The sequence below is a fragment of the Oncorhynchus tshawytscha genome, linkage group LG33 (genome assembly GCF_018296145.1).
Source record: "Oncorhynchus tshawytscha isolate Ot180627B linkage group LG33, Otsh_v2.0, whole genome shotgun sequence".
In the NCBI taxonomy this organism is placed as follows: Eukaryota; Metazoa; Chordata; class Actinopteri; order Salmoniformes; family Salmonidae; genus Oncorhynchus; species Oncorhynchus tshawytscha.
Genome location: NC_056461.1, coordinates 45922622 through 45942887, shown reverse-complemented (window position 1 = coordinate 45942887; position 20266 = coordinate 45922622). Strand labels below are relative to the sequence as shown.

At 48.2% G+C, this 20266-nt stretch overlaps 1 protein-coding gene across 3 annotated transcripts in view; it reads left to right on the top strand.

Annotated features, from left to right (window-relative positions):
- hunk (hormonally up-regulated Neu-associated kinase) overlaps positions 1-18887 on the top strand; it is a 36407-nt gene extending 17520 nt beyond the window's left edge. The window contains exons 6-11 of one of the 3 annotated variants that reach the window (XM_042311608.1): positions 638-765; positions 5435-5561; positions 5725-5893; positions 7285-7444; positions 8885-9047; positions 16130-16253. In XM_042311608.1, the coding sequence (XP_042167542.1) occupies positions 638-765; positions 5435-5561; positions 5725-5893; positions 7285-7444; positions 8885-9042 (742 nt within the window). In that variant the 3' untranslated portion in view covers positions 9043-9047; positions 16130-16253. Of the gene's footprint in view, positions 1-637; positions 766-5434; positions 5562-5724; positions 5894-7284; positions 7445-8878; positions 9048-16129 lie in introns of all 3 variants that reach the window. The other 2 variants (XM_042311607.1, XM_042311606.1) reach the window with 2 other exon arrangements.
- The last annotated feature ends 1379 nt before the right edge of the window (positions 18888-20266 follow it).

Genomic DNA, 20266 nt, shown 5'->3' with positions numbered 1-20266 from the left:
CCAAATAGAGAAATAAAACGTCTCTCTAAGGTCAGGGCGGGACAGCAGTTTACAACATACATGTTTCATACACAACAATGTACAACACACATGTTTCATTCACAACAATGTACAACATACATGTTTCATTCACAACAATGTACAACATACATGTTTCATACACAACAATGTACAACACACATGTTTCATACACAACAATGTACAACATACATGTTTCTACATGTTGCTGTAAAGACCTCTATACAAACTACCAGATCACTTCTCAACAAGTTGCCTATGATAATTTGTAGTAAGGTATTATTGTCTGGCAGACATTGTGTAACGTCCCTGTTGTCCCTTGCAGAGGAGTGAACATGTATGCCAGGATCACTTCTCAACCAGTTCACTAGAACTCATTTATTAGTGGCTGGGTAACGTTCCTGTGCCTGTTGTCCCTTGCAGAGGAGTGAACATGTATGCCAGGATCACTTCTCAACCAGTTCACTAGAACTCATTTATTAGTGGCTGGGTAACGTTCCTGTGCCTGTTGTCCCTTGCAGAGGAGTGAACATGTATGCCAGGATCACTTCTCAACCAGTTCACTAGAACTCATTTATTAGTGGCTGGGTAACGTTCCTGTGCCTGTTGTCCCTTGCAGAGGCGTGAACATGTATGCCATGCTGACGGGCAGCCTTCCCTTCACCGTGGAGCCCTTCAGTCTCAGGGCTCTGCACCAGAAGATGGTGGACAAGGATATGAACCCTCTACCGCCCTCTCTCTCTACAGGTACACACACACACACACGTGTATATACACAAACATACAGAAACACACACACACAGCTATGTTCGGGGACATTCTGTGTAGACAACACCTGAACGGAATCCAACCACCATCACCACAGACACACACACACACACACACACACACACACACACGAATGTTTGTGAGGGTAGAGAACTGCATGTACCCTGTGTGAAGGTGTGTTGAGATACGATGTGTACCCTGTGTGAAGGTGTGTTGAGATACGATATGTACCCTGTGTGAAGTTGTGTTGAGATACGATGTGTACCCTGTGTGAAGGTGTGTTGAGATACGATATGTACCCTGTGTGAAGGTGTGTTGAGATACGATATGTACCCTGTGTGAAGGTGTGTTGAGATACGATATGTACCCTGTGTGAAGGTGTGTTGAGATACGATATGTACCCTGTGTGAAGGTGTGTTGAGATACGATGTGTACCCTGTGTGAAGTTGTGTTGAGATACGATGTGTACCCTGTGTGAAGGTGTGTTGAGATACGATATGTACCCTGTGTGAAGGTGTGTTGAGATACGATATGTACCCTGTGTGAAGGTGTGTTGAGATACGATATGTACCTGAGGGGTTATGGGGAAAGATGACCTATGTAGATATACTACAGGTAACACTAGAAGAGGAGTCTAAAAGTCAAGACATTCATGTTAGGTAATGAAATCCAATCAGGCCATGTTCCATAGTCACATAGAGTTAACTAGAGGGTGATACAGAGACAGTCTGCTTCCTCCTCTTCTCTCTCTCAGATCAAATCAAATTTATTGATAAAGCCCTTCTTACATCAGCTGATATCTCAAAGTGCTGTACAGAAACCCAGCCTAAAACCCCAAACAGCAAGCAATGCAGGTGTAGAAGCACGGTGGCTAGGAAAAACTCCCTAGAAAGGCAGGAACCTAGGAAGAAACCTAGAGAGGAACCAGGCTATGAGGGGTGGCCAGTCCTCTTCTGGCTGTGCCGGGTTGAGATTAGAAACCTAGAGAGGAACCAGGCTATGAGGGGGGGCCAGTCCTCTTCTGGCTGTGCCGGGTTGAGATTAGAAACCTGGAGAGGAACCAGGCTATGAGGGGGGCCAGTCCTCTTCTGGCTGTGCCGGGTTGAGATTAGAAACCTGGAGAGGAACCAGGCTATGAGGGGGGCCAGTCCTCTTCTGGCTGTGCCGGGTTGAGATTAGAAACCTGGAGAGGAACCAGGCTATGAGGGGGCCAGTCCTCTTCTGGCTGTGCCGGGTTGAGATTAGAAACCTGGAGAGGAACCAGGCTATGAGGGGGGCCAGTCCTCTTCTGGCTGTGCCGGGTTGAGATTAGAAACCTAGAGAGGAACCAGGCTATGAGGGTGGCCAGTCCTCTTCTGGCTGTGCCGGATGAATTAGCCTGTAACTAGCAGCACCCCCCCTCTAAGTTATAGACAGCCTTGGTATTTTATCTTAATATTATATTAGCGTGTTAAATTGTTCCGTCAGTAAATATTCCAGTCTGTTCCTGACGTCCTAGTGATCGTATCGATAAAAAATAAAAATAAATGCGCCTGGAATTGAGGTGAAACTGATGACAGTGTTTCCTTCCACTGTTTCTCTCATGCAGACGGACTGATTCCTTATGCTGCTCTTCCTTCCTCTACGGGGGTGGGGTTGGGGGGGGGGTTGATATATTCATGCCAGGCCAGAGAGTGTACTCATATTGACGGGTGAATGGAAACGACATGTCGTGTATTATCAGTGACCCCCCCCCACAACAAGGACCAGTTTTACGTGTGTGTAGTTCATGTTATATTATCTGGTGATTTCTTCAACCATCCCCACATTGTCATTTTAACAACTCATCTTTGTACTGATGCACTGGACCTATTCTGACGACCTCATCACAACGCCTTATTCAATCACGGAGTGTTTTTCTAAACCCTCATAGCCATAGCTAACTTTACTCTTGACATTTGTCAGCTCATTCCTCTGAGGTCAGGTCGATTCACACAGTGACATGGATGGTAGCGTGTCTCAACATTCATTGACGCCTTGATTCATCTCTTTTATAATAGAGGTGGGAGCGTGTGTGTGTGTGTGTGTGTGTGTGTGTGTGTGTGTGTGTGTGTGTGTGTGTGTGTGTGTGTGAAGATCTACCTCAGGTGCTAGTGGAATGCCAAGCCAAGCGCATCTGGCACCCCCACTTAATGGCAGGACCAACCGGTTCTCTGTAGCTCCTGCTGTCACTCATAACTTATACGATTGGCTGTTATGTCAATTTTAATTAGAGGTTTGGAGGAGGGGGGTGAAAGGGTACTGTAACGTTTCATCCCAACTGGTTTCCTTCCTCTAGCTCTTCCAACAATCCCACTGGGCAAAAAAATTGTTGAATCAACGTTGTTTCCACGTCATTTCAACCCACCCCCCCACCCCACCCCACCCACCCACCCAAAAATGTATGTGATGAAGTTTAATCAATGCTGATTGGATTTGCAATACGTCGTTTTTTAAATAAATTATTTATTTTTGAACCTTTTTGTTGTTGATTTCATGTTGAATTCACGGTTAGTTGACAACTCAACCAAATGTAAATCGAAACTAGATGTTGAACTGACGTCTGTGAGAAGACTTGAGATGCTGCTAAACCAACCAACCCCATCTGATTCCAGTCAACACACACACACACACACCTCTTGATGATGCAAAGTGTGTGAGTTTAGACAGAGTCAGGAGACAGAGTTATGTAAGCAATTATTAATCCAAGCTCGTGACACAGAGCTGTCTTCTCATTCATCTTCTTATGTAAGGGAGGAGGAGAGGAGAGGAGAGGAGAGGAGGAGAGGAGGGGAGGGGAGGAGGAGAGGAGAGGAGAGGAGAGGAGAGGAGAGGAGGAGAGGAGAGGAGAGGGAGAGGGGAGGAGGAGGGAGAGGAGAGGAGAGGAGAGGAGAGGAGAGGAGAGGAGAGGAGAGGAGGGGAGGGGAGGGGAGAGGGGAGAGGGAGGGAGGGGAGGGAGGGAGGGGGAGGGGAGGGAGGAGAGGAGAGGAGAGGGAGAGGAGAGGAGGGGAGGGGGGGAGGAGGGAGAGGGGGGAGGGGAGGGGGAGGAGAGGAGAGGAGAGGGAGGAGGAGGAGAGGAGGGAGAGGAGAGGAGGGAGGGGAGGGGAGGGGAGAGGAGGAGGAGAGGGAGGGAGGGGGAGAGGAGAGGAGAGGAGGGGAGGGGAGAGGGAGAGGAGGGAGGAGGAGGGGGAGGGAGAGGGAGGGGAGAGGAGAGGAGGGGAGGGAGAGGGAGGAGGGGAGGAGGAGGGGAGAGGAGAGGAGGGGGAGGAGAGGAGAGGAGGGAGGAGAGGAGGGAGGGAGAGGGGAGAGGAGAGGAGAGGGAGGAGAGGGAGAGGAGAGGAGAGGAGAGGGAGGGGGAGGAGGGAGAGGAGGGAGAGGAGGGGAGAGGAGAGGAGGGAGAGGGAGGAGGGGAGAGGAGAGGAGGGGAGAGGGAGAGGAGAGGAGGGGAGAGGGAGAGGAGAGGAGAGGGAGGAGGAGAGGGAGAGGAGAGGGGAGGGGAGAGGGGAGGAGAGGAGAGGAGGGAGAGGAGAGGAGGGAGAGGAGGGGAGAGGAGAGGAGGGGGAGGGGAGGGGGGGGAGGGAGGGGAGGAGGGAGAGGGGAGGAGGGGAGAGGAGGGGAGGGAGAGGAGGGGGGGGAGGAGGGGGGAGGAGAGGAGGGGAGAGGAGGGGAGAGAGGGGAGGGGAGAGGGGGGAGGAGGGAGGGGGGGGGGGAGGGAGAGGAGGGGAGGGGGAGGGGAGGGGAGGAGGGGAGGGGAGGGGAGGGAGAGGAGGGGAGGGGAGAGGAGAGGGAGGGGAGAGGAGGAGAGGAGAGGAGGAGGAGAGGAGAGGAGAGGAGGAGAGGGGAGGAGGAGAGGAGAGGAGAGGAGAGGAGAGGGGAGAGGAGGGAGGGGAGGGGGGGGGGAGAGGAGAGGAGAGGAGAGGAGAGGAGAGGAGAGGAGAGGAGGGGGGGGGGGAGGCCCTAAGATTCCAGACACCAGACAGACAGACATTATTCCCTCGTTTCCTAAGGAGAGAGAGAGAGAGAGAGAAAGTTGTTATTCTGTAAATAGCCCTGTGTCTGAGAGGGACTTCCGTGAGGAATCCATCAGCTGAGACACAGTTAGAACTAACAGGAAACAATGAATTGCCAGTCAACAGGCAACAGAAAAGCACAAGGGTCAGACAGACATATGTGTCATTTAACCTCACTGAGAATGGAAGTCTGAACACTGACACAGACACTGGGGTTTGTCCGGGTTCACTTCCATTTAAAATCCTAGTTAATTGGGCAAGTTACACTGTAATTCCAATTGTCCCCAATGCTTTTCAATGAGGAACATTTGGAATGGGATTTTTGAATTTGGTTTACTTTCTGAATTGATTGGAATTTAAATTTAATTCACCCTGATACACTCTGTCTGGATTAGTTAGTATTTTACGTCATAGTAAATATTTTAACCAATTCTCTCTCTCCTCCCCCCCTTTCTCTCTCTTTCTCTCTCTCTCCCTCTCTGTCTGTCTCTCTCTCCCTCTCTCCCCCTCTGCCCTCCTCTCCCCCATCTCTCTCTCGTTTCCTCTCTATCCCTCTCTCTCTCTCTCTCTCTCTCTCTCTCTCTCTCTCTCTCTCCCTCTCCCATCCTCTCTCTCCACAGCGGCCATCTGTCTGTTGAAGAAGCTGTTAGAACCAGATCCAGCTAAGAGACCCAACATCCACCAGGTCATGGTCGACTCCTGGCTACAACTGGCTAACGCTAACACTGGAGCACCCTACCTCAACAGGTACACACACAGGTCAACTGGCTAACGCTAACACTGGAGCACCCTACCTCAACAGGTCCACACACACACACACACACACACACACACACACACACACACACACACACACACACGGCAACGCAGACACAGGTCTGATGGCTAACGTCTCTCTCTGTCTCTCTAGGATCCACATTGAGGAGATCAACCACATGGTATTACTGCATATGACAGAGAGGATGGGCTACAAACACAGCGAAGTGCTGAGTGCCGTGCTCACCAACAGAGCCTGTCACACCCTGGCTGTCTACTTCCTGCTCAACAACAAGATGAAGAGGCTCTCCAAGGAGTACAGGGTAGGTTAGGGTAAACAACACCTGGAGTACAGGGTAGGTTAGGGTAAACAACACCTGGAGTACAGGCTAGGGTAAACAACACCTGGAGTACAGGCTAGGGTAAACAACACCTGGAGTACAGGCTAGGGTAAACAACACCTGGAGTACAGGCTAGGGTAAACAACACCTGGAGTACAGGCTAGGTTAGGGTAAACAACACTTGGAGTACAGGCTAGGTTAGGGTAAACAGCACCTGGAGTACAGGCTAGGTTAGGGTAAACAACACCTGGAGTACAGGCTAGGTTAGGGTAAACAACACCTGGAGTACAGGCTAGGTTAGGGTAAACAGCACCTGGAGTACAGGCTAGGTTAGGGTAAACAACACCTGGAGTACAGGCTAGGTTAGGAAACACTACACTTTATGGAGTACAGGATATTATAGACACCCTTCACTACACTACACCACCATGGTGAAGAGGATATTATAGACACCCTACATTACATTACATTATAGTGGTAGCTACATTATAGTGGTAGCTACATTATAGTGGTAGCTACAGTACATTATAGTGGTCGCTACATTATAGTGGTCGCTACAGTACATTATAGTGGTAGCTACATTATAGTGGTCGCTACAGTACATTATAGTGGTAGCTACATTATAGTGGTCGCTACAGTACATTATAGTGGTAGCTACATTATAGTGGTCGCTACAGTACATTATAGTGGTCGCTACAGTTCGTTATAGTGGTAGCTACATTATAGTGGTAGCTACATTATAGTGGTAGCTACATTATAGTGGTAGCTACATTATAGTGGTAGCTACAGTACATTATAGTGGTAGCTACATTATAGTGGTCGCTACAGTACATTATAGTGGTAGCTACATTATAGTGGTCGCTACAGTACATTATAGTGGTAGCTACATTATAGTGGTCGCTACAGTACATTATAGTGGTCGCTACAGTACATTATAGTGGTAGCTACATTATAGTGGTCGCTACAGTACATTATAGTGGTCGCTACAGTACATTATAGTGGTAGCTACATTATAGTGGTCGCTACAGTACATTATAGTGGTAGCTACATTATAGTGGTCGCTACAGTACATTATAGTGGTCGCTACAGTTCATTATAGTGGTAACGTCTCTGTCCTCCAGGAGAAGAATAGAATACTTGAATATCTCTGGGAATAACGTTGTAATAACATCTCTGTCCTCCAGGAGAAGAATAGAATACTTGAATATCTCTGGGAATAACGTTGTAATAACATCTCTGTCCTCCAGGAGAAGAATAGAATACTTGAATATCTCTGGGAATAACGTTGTAATAACATCTCTGTCCTCCAGGAGAAGAATAGAATACTTGAATATCTCTGGGAATAACGTTGTAATAACATCTCTGTCCTCCAGGAGAAGGTGTACCAGGAGAAGGAGAAGAAGACAGAGAAGAATGAGTACTTCCAAACCCAGTGGAGAAAACACGTAGAGAAGGTCACCATCCCTCCTAAACAGACTCCCGTCTACCTGGCCGTTAGCAAGGGCCCGAGCAAGGAGAAGAAGCACAGGAATGGTGAGAGCACACACACACACACACACCACTCTATTCCATGTCTGTCCTCTCAACAGAAATCCTTTGTGTTATCTGGAGAGCTGATTACTCTCAACAACAATGGCAGATGTCACTATGCTTGGGCGGTATACCGTATATATGTGTGTATGTGTGTGTGTGTGTGTGTGTGTGTGTGTGGTCTCACCTGTTTTATGGGGATGAAGGGATGGGAGGGATGGAGGGGTAGAGGAGTGGAGACGGTGTATACTGGGATATTTGGGGAAAACCACGGGATTGTTATATAAGTTTTTTTTTAAATTTTTATTTATGTAACATTTGAATATTTGTATCTACTTTTTTAAAAGTAAATAGCTGTAGTCAACTTGTGAAATACGTTAGTAGATAAAAATGTGTTTGGTGTTTGTTTATAAGCACACAACGACGATAGACCGTAGCCTCGAGAGTCATTCACTGTAGTGCAGCGTGCGTCAGGTGATCTAATTAACAACTAAATGTTGGCCAGCTAGATATGTCTTATAACTATTAAGTTAACTATCTAAAATGTGCTAAATACCCTGTAGTTGTGTGTTTGGTGTGCTAATGTAGTTGCTAGTTAGCCTATTTAGCTAAGTGGTTAACTTCTTCTAAAAATCAAGAATTCGCTTGGTAACAGTAGAGAATCCCCTCCTAGATCAAGAGCCTTGCTGGCTAATATTAGTTTTGCACGTGCAGCAAACTGTGAGTATCATTTTAACTTGTACAGTTTAGGTCAGAAACTGTACAAAATGTTTGCAATGCTTTCGTTAGCATTTAGTTGGCATTCTCTATGAGAATTCCTTAGTATCACTCAGGCTCCCAAGTGGCCAGTGGTCTGAGGAACTGCATCTCAGTACTAGAAGTGTCACTACAGACCCTGGCTTGATTCCAGGCTGTATCACAACCAGATTGGGAGTCGCCATAGGGAGGCACACAATTGTCCCAGCGTCGTCCGGGTTAGGGTTTGGCCGGGCTAGGCCGTGATTGGGAGTCCCCATTGGGAGGCACACAATTGTCCCAGCGTCGTCCGGGTTAGGATTTGGCCGGGGGGTAGGCCGTGATTGGGAGTCACGATAGGGAGGCACACAATTGTCCCAGCGTCGTCCGGGTTAGGGTTTGGCCGGGGGTAGGCCGTGATTGGGAGTCACGATAGGGAGGCACACAATTGTCCCAGCGTCGTCCGGGTTAGGATTTGGCGGGGGGGTAGGCCGTGATTGGGAGTCACGATAGGGAGGCACACAATTGTCCCAGCGTCGTCCGGGTTAGGGTTTGGCCGGGGGGTAGGCCGTGATTGTAAATAAGAATTTGTTCATAACTGACTTGCCTAGTTAACTAAAGGTGAAACACATTTTAAAAGTATTGGTTAGTATTTTGTTGCATTCTGGTGACGTTTTATGGGAATTATCTTCCTTTGAAAAGAAATAGCGGCCCTTGTGTGCACTGTCGGTAATACCATAAAACCTGGGATGACACGGGCACGATATGAAGATATGGAAATCTGGATACAACCCAACACTAGATGTCATCCCTCCATACCTCCACTCCTCTACCCCTCCATCCCTCCCATCCCTTCATCCCCATAAAACAGGTGAGACCACACACACACACACACACACACACACACACACACACACACACACACACACACACACACACACACACACACACACACACACACACACACACACACACACACACACACACACACACACACACACACACACACACACACACACACACACACACACACACACACACACACACACACACACACATACACACACACACACACACACACACACACACACATACACACATACACACATACACACATACACACATACACACACACACACACACATACACACACACACATACACACATACACACACACACACACACACACATACACACACACACACACACACACACACACATACACACATACACACACACACATACACACATACACACACACACACACACATACACACACACACACATACACACACACACACACACACACACACACACACACACACACACACACACACACACACACACACACACACACACACATACACACATACACACACACACACACACACACACACACACATACACACATACACACACACACATACACACATACACACACACACACACACATACACACACACACACACACACACACACATACACACACACACACACACATACACACACACACACACACACACACACATACACACACACACACACACACATACACACACACACACATACATACAACACAGCCAGCATACCTTGAAATGGGCTGTTGGCGAGTTCATATGTTCGTCTGTACTCTGTTGACCCAATTAACAGAGGAAGGTGACCTGCTCCTCCGACATCTCATTCCACAATCATGGGTATTTAATATGGAGTTGGTCCCTCCGTTGCTGCTATAACAGCCTCCACTCTTCTGGGAAGGTTTTCCACTAGATGTTGGAACATTGCTGCTATAACAGCCTCCACTCTTCTGGGAAGGCTTTCCACTAGATGTTGGAACATTGCTGCTATAACAGCCTCCACTCTTCTGGGAAGGCTTTCCACTATATGTTGGAACATTGCTGCTATAACAGCCTCCACTCTTCTGGGAAGGCTTTCCACTAGATGTTGGAACATTGCTGCTATAACAGCCTCCACTCTTCTGGGAAGGTTTTCCACTAGATGTTGGAACATTGCTGCTATAACAGCCTCCACTCTTCTGGGAAGGCTTTCCACTAGATGTTGGAACATTGCTGCTATAACAGCCTCCACTCTTCTGGGAAGGCTTTCCACTATATGTTGGAACATTGCTGCTATAACAGCCTCCACTCTTCTGGGAAGGCTTTCCACTAGATGTTGGAACATTGCTGCTATAACAGCCTCCACTCTTCTGGGAAGGTTTTCCACTAGATGTTGGAACATTGCTGCTATAACAGCCTCCACTCTTCTGGGAAGGTTTTCCACTAGATGATGGAACATTGCTGCTATAACAGCCTCCACTCTTCTGGGAAGGCTTTCCACTAGATGATGGAACATTGCTGCTATAACAGCCTCCACTCTTCTGGGAAGGCTTTCACTAAGGGGCCTAGCCTGAACCATGAAAAACAACCCCAGACCATTATTCCTCCACAGTTAGCACTATGCATTCGGGCACGTACTGTAGCGTTCTCCTGGCATTCGCCAAACCCAGATTCGTCTGTCGGATTCATCACTCCAGAGAACACGTTTTCATTGAGTCCAATGGCGGCGAGCTTCACACCACTCCAGCCGACCGCTTGGCATTGGGTGATCTTAGGCTTTGACTAAATTTTGAAGAACTGACTTGTGGGAAAGGTGACATCCTTTCTAACGGTGCCACGTTGTCACTGAGCTCTTCAGTACAGGCCATTCTATTGCCAACGTTTGTCTATGGAGATTGCATGGCGGTGTGCTCGATTTTATACACCTGTCAGCAACAGGTGTGGCTGACATAGCCCGAATAGACTAATATGCCATGCTGTGTATCTCTCCCTTTCTCCCTCCTGAGAAATATATTGTTCCACCCCCCTTCTCCTGCTCTCTGCGAACCTCTCTCTCTCCCTCTCGCTCTCATCCTTCTCCCTCTTTCTCTCCATCCCTTTCTCTGTCCCTCCTTTTCTCCTTCTTTCCCCTCCATCTCTCTCCTCCTGCTTACAGGTTGTCTGCGTTCAGTCATAAAGGAGCTCCTCAAACTCAATCCGTGTATTTATATTTTGTCTAAAGACATCTACCACACACACACTCACCCTAAAGCCATCTTACTACACACACACACTGACCATAAAGACATCTACCACACACACACTCACCCTAAAGACATCTACCACACACACACTGACCATAAAGACATCTACCACACACACACTCACCCTAAAGACATCTACCACACACACTTACCATAAAGACATCTACCACACACACACTGACCATAAAGACATCTACCACACACACACTCACCCTAAAGACATCTACCACACACACACTGACCATAAAGACATCTACCACACACACACTCACCCTAAAGACATCTACCACACACACACTGACCATAAAGACATCTACCACACACACACTCACCCTAATGACATCTACCACACACACACTCACCCTAAAGCCATCTTACTACACACACACACTGACCATAAAGACATCTACCACACACACACTCACCCTAAAGACATCTTACTACACACACACACTGACCATAAAGACATCTACCACACACACACTGACCATAAAGACATCTACCACACACACACTGACCATAAAGACATCTACCACACACACACTCACCCTAAAGCCATCTTACTACACACACACACTGACCATAAAGACATCTACCACACACACACTCACCCTAAAGACATCTACCACACACACACTGACCATAAAGACATCTACCACACACACACTCACCCTAAAGCCATCTTACTACACACACACACTGACCATAAAGACATCTACCACACACACACTCACCCTAAAGACATCTACCACACACACACTGACCATAAAGACATCTACCACACACACACTCACCCTAAAGACATCTACCACACACACACTGACCATAAAGACATCTACCACACACACACTCACCCTAAAGACATCTACCACACACACACTGACCATAAAGACATCTACCACACACACACTGACCATAAAGACATCTACCACACACACACTCACCCTAAAGACATCTACCACACACACACAAATACACACACACAAATACACACACACAAATACACACACACAGACACACACAGACACACACAGACACACACAGACACACACACACACACACACAGACACACACACACACACACACACACACACAGACACATTTGAAATAAGTATTTGATCATCCTCTTAAATACAAATAACCATTAAAATACTACATTTAAAGTACTGGGGAGGCAGGTAGCCTAGTGGTTAGAGTGTAGAGGTGGCAGGTAGCCTAGTGCTTAGAGTGTAGAGGAGGCAGGTAGCCTAGTGGTTAGAGTGTAGAGGCGGCAGGTAGCCTAGTGGTTAGAGTGTAGAGGTGGCAGGGTAGCCTAGTGGTTAGAGTGTAGAGGAGGCAGGTAGCCTAGTGGTTAGAGTGTTGAGGCGGCAGGTAGCCTAGTGGTTAGAGTGTAGAGGTGGCAGGTAGCCTAGTGGTTAGAGTGTAGAGGTGGCAGGTAGCCTAGTGGTTAGAGTGTAGAGGCAGCGTAGCCTGGTGGTTAGAGTGTAGAGGCAGCGTAGCCTAGTGGTTAGAGTGTAGAGGTGGCAGGGTAGCCTAGTGGTTAGAGTGTAGAGGTGGCAGGTAGCCTAGTGGTTAGAGTGTAGGGGCGGCAGGTAACCTAGTGGTTAGAGTGTAGAGGTGGCAGGTAGCCTAGTGGTTAGAGTGTAGGGGCGGCAGGGTAGCCTAGTGGTTAGAGTGTAGAGGTGGCAGGTAGCCTAGTGCTTAGAGTGTAGAGGAGGCAGGTAGCCTAGTGGTTAGAGTGTAGAGGTGGCAGGTAGCCTAGTGGTTAGAGTGTAGAGGAGGCAGGTAGCCTAGTGGTTAGAGTGTAGAGGGGGCAGGTAGCCTAGTGGTTAGAGTGTAGAGGAGGCAGGTAGCCTAGTGGTTAGAGTGTAGAGGTGGCAGGGTAGCCTAGTGGTTAGAGTGTAGAGGCGGCAGGTAGCCTAGTGGTTAGAGTGTAGAGGCGGCAGGTAGCCTAGTGGTTAGAGTGTAGAGGTGGCAGGTAGCCTAGTGGTTAGAGTGTTGAGGCGGCAGGTAGCCTAGTGGTTAGAGTGTAGAGGTGGCAGGTAGCCTAGTGGTTAGAGTGTAGAGGCGGCAGGTAGCCTAGTGGTTAGAGTGTAGAGGCGGCAGGTAGCCTAGTGGTTAGAGTGTAGAGGCGGCAGGTAGCCTAGTGGTTAGAGTGTAGAGGCGGCAGGTAGCCTAGTGGTTAGAGTGTAGAGGCGGCAGGTAGCCTAGTGGTTAGAGTGTTGAGGCGGCAGGTAGCCTAGTGGTTAGAGTGTAGAGGAGGCAGGTAGCCTAGTGGTTAGAGTGTAGAGGAGGCAGGGTAGCCTAGTGGTTAGAGTGTAGAGGTGGCAGGGTAGCCTAGTGGTTAGAGTGTAGAGGAGGCAGGTAGCCTAGTGGTTAGAGTGTTGAGGCGGCAGGTAGCCTAGTGGTTAGAGTGTAGAGGTGGCAGGTAGCCTAGTGGTTAGAGTGTAGAGGTGGCAGGTAGCCTAGTGGTTAGAGTGTAGAGGCAGCGTAGCCTGGTGGTTAGAGTGTAGAGGCAGCGTAGCCTAGTGGTTAGAGTGTAGAGGTGGCAGGGTAGCCTAGTGGTTAGAGTGTAGAGGTGGCAGGTAGCCTAGTGGTTAGAGTGTAGGGGCGGCAGGTAACCTAGTGGTTAGAGTGTAGAGGTGGCAGGTAGCCTAGTGGTTAGAGTGTAGGGGCGGCAGGGTAGCCTAGTGGTTAGAGTGTAGAGGTGGCAGGTAGCCTAGTGCTTAGAGTGTAGAGGAGGCAGGTAGCCTAGTGGTTAGAGTGTAGAGGTGGCAGGTAGCCTAGTGGTTAGAGTGTAGAGGAGGCAGGTAGCCTAGTGGTTAGAGTGTAGAGGTGGCAGGTAGCCTAGTGGTTAGAGTGTAGAGGAGGCAGGTAGCCTAGTGGTTAGAGTGTAGAGGTGGCAGGGTAGCCTAGTGGTTAGAGTGTAGAGGCGGCAGGTAGCCTAGTGGTTAGAGTGTAGAGGCGGCAGGTAGCCTAGTGGTTAGAGTGTAGAGGCAGCAGGTAGCCTAGTGGTTAGAGTGTAGAGGCAGCGTAGCCTAGTGGTTAGAGTGTAGAGGCAGCAGGTAGCCTAGTGGTTAGAGTGTAGAGGCAGCAGGTAACCTAGTGGTTAGAGTGTAGAGGCAGCGTAACCTAGTGGTTAGAGTGTAGAGGAGGCAGGTAGCCTAGTGGTTAGAGTGTAGAGGAGGCAGCGTAGCCTAGTGGTTAGAGTGTAGAGGCGGCAGGTAGCCTAGTGGTTAGAGTGTAGAGGAGGCAGCGTAGCCTAGTGGTTAGAGTGTAGAGGTGGCAGGGTAGCCTAGTGGTTAGAGGCAGGTAGCCTAGTGGTTAGAGTGTGGAGGCGGCAGGTAGCCTAGTGGTTAGAGTGTAGAGGTGGCAGGTAGCCTAGTGGTTAGAGTGTAGAGGAGGCAGGTAGCCTAGTGGTTAGAGTGTAGAGGTGGCAGGTAGCCTAGTGGTTAGAGTGTAGGGGCGGCAGGGTAGCCTAGTGGTTAGAGTGTAGAGGTGGCAGGTAGCCTAGTGGTTAGAGTGTAGGGGCGGCAGGTAACCTAGTGGTTAGAGTGTAGAGGTGGCAGGTAGCCTAGTGGTTAGAGTGTAGGGGCGGCAGGGTAAGCCTAGTGGTTAGAGTGTAGAGGTGGCAGGTAGCCTAGTGGTTAGAGTGTAGAGGAGGCAGGTAGCCTAGTGGTTAGAGTGTAGAGGTGGCAGGTAGCCTAGTGGTTAGAGTGTAGAGGAGGCAGGTAGCCTAGTGGTTAGAGTGTAGAGGAGGCAGGTAGCCTAGTGGTTAGAGTGTAGAGGTGGCAGGGTAGCCTAGTGGTTAGAGTGTAGAGGCGGCAGGTAGCCTAGTGGTTAGAGTGTAGAGGCGGCAGGTAGCCTAGAGGTTAGAGTGTAGAGGAGGCAGGTAGCCTAGTGGTTAGAGTGTAGAGGCAGCAGGTAGCCTAGTGGTTAGAGTGTAGAGGCAGCGTAGCCTAGTGGTTAGAGTGTAGAGGCAGCAGGTAGCCTAGTGGTTAGAGTGTAGAGGTGGCAGGTAACCTAGTGGTTAGAATGTAGAGGAGGCAGCATAGCCTAGTGGTTAGAGTGTAGAGGCGGAAGGTAACCTAGTGGTTAGAGTGTAGAGGCGGCAGGTAACCTAGTGGTTAGAGTGTAGAGGAGGCAGGTAGCCTAGTGGTTAGAGTGTAGAGGAGGCAGGTAGCCTAGTGGTTAGAGTGTAGAGGAGGCAGGTAGCCTAGTGGTTAGAGTGTAGAGGCGGCAGGTAGCCTAGTGGTTAGAGTGTAGAGGTGGCAGGTAGCCTAGTGGTTAGAGTGTAGAGGAGGCAGGTAGCCTAGTGGTTAGAGTGTAGAGGCGGCAGGTAGCCTAGTGGTTAGAGTGTAGAGGAGGCAGGCAGCCTAGTGGTTAGAGTGCAGAGGAGGCAGGTAGCCTAGTGGTTAGAGTGTAGAGGCAGCGTAGCCTAGTAGTTAGAGCGTTGGTCTAGTAACCGAAAGGTTGCAAGTTCAAACCCCCGAGCTGACAAGGTACAAATCTGTCGTTCTGCCCCTGAACAGGCAGTTAACCCACTGTTCCTAGGCCGTCATTGAAATTAAGAATTTGTTCTTAACTGACTTGCCTGGCTAAATAAAGGTAACATAAATAAAAAATGTTTTGGTCTACCCAAATACACAGAGAATATATACCAGATACACCAGTATTTGAACCCAGGTCTGGTAGATACATGTCGGCCCAGAGGGTAACACTGTTATATAATGTGGTATGTAGTGACTGACATTAACATATTCATTCTCTCTCTCTCTCTCTCTCGCTCTCGCTCTCTGTCTCTCTCTCTGTCGCTCTCTCTCTCTCTGTCGCTCTCTCTGTCTCTCCTTCTCTCTGTCTCTCTCTCTCTCTCTCAGGTCTTCTGCGAGCGGTGACAGGTAACTTCCACCGTGCTTCTCCTCTCGCCCCGTCCGGCACCGTCGCCTCGTCCTCCATGGAATACCTAGAGATCCACCCCCTCTTCCCCCGCACGCCACAGCCAATCAGGCGCCTCGAAACTCTCCAGGTGGCCAATACTAGCCCAGACCACATCCCTGCCCCCCCGGCTCCCTCTCCAATAGGTATGCATTCCTACGACTCCCTCTCCAAAGCCGAGCCAATCGACGACGTTGTGGTTCCTGCCTCGGCCACTCCCTGGTACAAACTGACCAATGGGACCTTCTCCCCTCCGCGACATGTCTCCGCCTTTCACCCTGACTCCTCCTACTTAAAAAAGGCGACCATCCCCAGCCCCCCCGTCCTCATCGTCAACCCCCAGCCTAAAAAGTCCTCCTCTAACTCGGGTGACTGGTGCGGGTCAGACACCAGCTGTAGCCCCCCAGCTCCTTCGGCAGCCCCCAGGAGGCTCAGCCTTCTCCCCGCCCAAATCAGCCTTCTCCCCCCTCAACCCGTCATCTGCCTTCAGTCCTCCGTCCTCTGGGGGCAGCGTTGAGCCAGACAGCCCCTATCACCGCGGCAGTAAGTTTCCCTCTATGGGCATCGGTCAGATCCTGAAGAAGAAGGTTCCCTTCCAGCCGTTCAGTTTCAGGGCGGAGCAAGCGGTGGAAGAGGATCTGGTGTCTCCGCCCCCTTACCACATGCAGACGCTGCTCTGCGCCTCCGGGGCGCTCAAGACCCTCTGCTGAAGCATTCTGGGTAACGGAACAATGGCGATGATCAATGACCATGTGGAGGATTATGGCTCTGGTCCAAAGTTAGTGCCCAATGAAAACGAGGAGATAAGATGTCGTCGTTTCAGACAGTTTTTTAATCTCTATCATACTTCCTGCGTCCTATTTTGGGGCAGGAAGTGGGCGTGGTTCTTCCTGAGCGGCCTTGGAACTTTTGTGAACTTTGACCCTGTGAACTGTCCTCTGCTGAGGCAGTCACCATGACGACACTATGACTCTAGATACACAGAGACACTGTCTGTTGGAGTGAAAGACTATAAAATAAAACACCGAAGACTAAAGGTGGTTTGAAAATTAAATGAAAATGACTGTTTGTACTGTCAACGATTGTTTCTGCTGGTGAAAGGCCTTTGTGAAGACAAGCTGTGACTCCAGTGACTGGAACATGTGAAGTAAAGCTCTACAGTGTCAGAGTTTTACCTGTCGTTGTTACATATTGTGTTGTGAGAGAGGGCTGAGTGACACACACACACACACACACCCACACACACATTCAGGGAAATTAAGGTGAGGTTTATACAGTGGAAATGGCTGTATTATCTAACTATTGTAAACCAAACCTACAACGATGTCAGGGGCTGATTTCCCTGGAAGACTGATGTGTCATTGTTCCAGGACGTTCCTTCAGCTTGATATGACTGTGGTTGTGTACGTTAAGCCACATAGTTCGAGTCAAGCAATATACCAACAGCTGCCTGTCAGTCTCACCTTTCTGCTGTCACATTCATTAAAACCAAACATGCTGTGATCTGTGGTTAAGATAAGTCGATTAGTTATGTGGAATTTCCGCTTTGGTTTCATTCCATCGGAACCTGACCATCAACCGTGGGTTCTACCGCAGAATTAGAACGCGTTCTAATTCTACGGTTTCCACGGTGAATTGTGTTCCACTGGAACCAAACACTGCAGAATCCTAGCGATTTTAGTTTGTTTCTTAGCCAGTCACATAACCGTCCATACCGCTCTGACCTCCCTATAGGGTTGTGTTCTGAGTCCAACTGCCAACCTGTTATACAATCAGCTTCTATACGACAGTGGAAATATACATCATTCTATATGACAGTTTAACTATTAGACCATCCATTCCTTAGGCTGCGTCCCGAATGGTATTCTATTCCCTACATAGCACACTGCTTTTAACCAGAGCCCTATGGACTATAGAATGTGTAGGATACCATTAGGGACTCTGTTAGCAGATCTACCTGTTGAGACAGACAAGTTATATAAAAGTGTCAAAGGGATTACAATGAGTTGCTGAGTGTTGTAACCCTGCCCTGCCTCAGACTGAAACAGGAGGAGGAGGAAGAGGAGGGTAGACCTTCCACTATCACGGCACGTAAAAGTGATACATTTAATATCGTCTTTAAGGGATACTGACTGTAGTTTGTGCAATATTGCTATGTGTGTGTTCTGCCTGCCGTAAACAACGCTATTACCAAGGTGCTTTCTGAATGAATGGAAAAAATGGGTGTTGTAGTGCCAGTTTACCGTGTAATTAATAATACTGTATGATTCCGGAGGTTCTAAAGGTTCCCGATGATGGATTCTAGTGTTCTGTATTCTATGATTTTTTTTAAACTACCTACTGTCTTCTTGTACATATTGACTGTGACATTTGCCAGTGTCACACCGGTGATTCGCCAGACTGTATTGGGACGAACAAACGCTTCCACTTTACACAATGCTTCTCCCTTTTGACATAGAATGTGTTTCATATCTGTCAACACTTGCATGCAAGACTGTTTTAATACCGATTTTAATACGAACATTTAAAAATCTTTTTGAACTTTTTGAAAATATGAAAATGTCTTTGTAAGTGTTTTTTTTTTTTTAAATGTTTTTTTATTCTGTTGTTGAAATGAACGGACTTGATTCAAGGTTCTTTTGTGATAAATAGCTTTTTTTGCTTTTGAGTGTCGAGATTTTTACGATGGCTTATAAAATATTTTTCAATATTCATACTAAAATCCATGAAGTCTCTGTCTGATCCTTTTACTGCACCTGCTGCCCTGTCTGGGGCATGCCCATAGACGTGTGTGTGTGTGTGTGTGTGTGTGTGTGTGTGTGTGTGTGTGTGTGTGTGTGTGTGTGTGTGTGTGTGTGTGTGTATTCACGATACTCAAATACTTTGCCAATATAAACCAGATAATCAAATGTATTCATTGCAAACCATCAAACCATTTATTGATCCTAAACAAAGACCTGGGTCTCTTCATCAACAGAAGAATGTGATCTCCCTCTCAGCAGGATGGGAAACAGTCCTGACCCCCGAACCATCCCTACACACACACACCCTCACATACCATACACACACACTCTACACATGGTGTATCCATTTCCTACAAGACAGCTGTGGTAGTAGTCATGAACACCAAACACGACAGCTGAATGACCCCTTCGTACTGCCTCACACGATCACGCACCCACACAATTCACACACACACACACACACACACACACACTGTTAATCCACTCAACTACCGTACCCGGGTCTCGTCCGTAAACCGTTCTCCGTGACACCGTCCTCTGACCAGACAAAGAACAGGGGTCCTTAAAGCTCTGTGAGACAGACACGTCACACACAACAAAAAGGCTCCCTTTTTGGGGCGAAGGGGGGGGGGGGTGAAGTGTATTAGGGCCTTTGTTTACCAGAGACAGGGCATAAGTCCAAAGTAGCACCCTATCCCCTATGTAGTGCACTACATTTTCGACAGAGCTCTGTGGGCCACGGTCAAAAGTAGGGTGCAATTTGGGACGCAGTGTGGGCAGTTAGAGCCAAATCCCCCCCTCCCCTCCTCTGTAGCACCAGCGAGACAAACAGACTATGACACAGACCCCTCTAGCTTAACGACGGACCGGAGAGAAAGGGTGATACACACCAGAGGCCAGCTGGAACAATAACTCCTGTCAACAAGCCTGAAAGTGTACATCCATGTCTACTGTATATGGGGTCTTTCCAGAAACTAGGGTACCGGTGAGCGTTTCCTACACTGGACAACTTGTTACAGCTGTTGATAAATCATTGATAATAATCTGCCAATTTCTTTTAATGTCATTACATTAAGATATAAAGAGGGGAATCATAATTATTATAATTTAAATTTTTTATTATTATAATCAATATATTCAATAAAATTCACAAGTTGAATTAAAAAAGTTTAACCGTTTATTGTGGTTGGTGTCTTGATGGATTTACATTTATGTATTTATGTAAGTTTGTAGTTATATAAAGTGTTAATCAGTTGAACCCTGTAAGAACCGTGGATCTAGCTGTTTGTTTGTAAAGATATCTCCCAGCAGTGAAAATGTTTTTCATTGGCACAC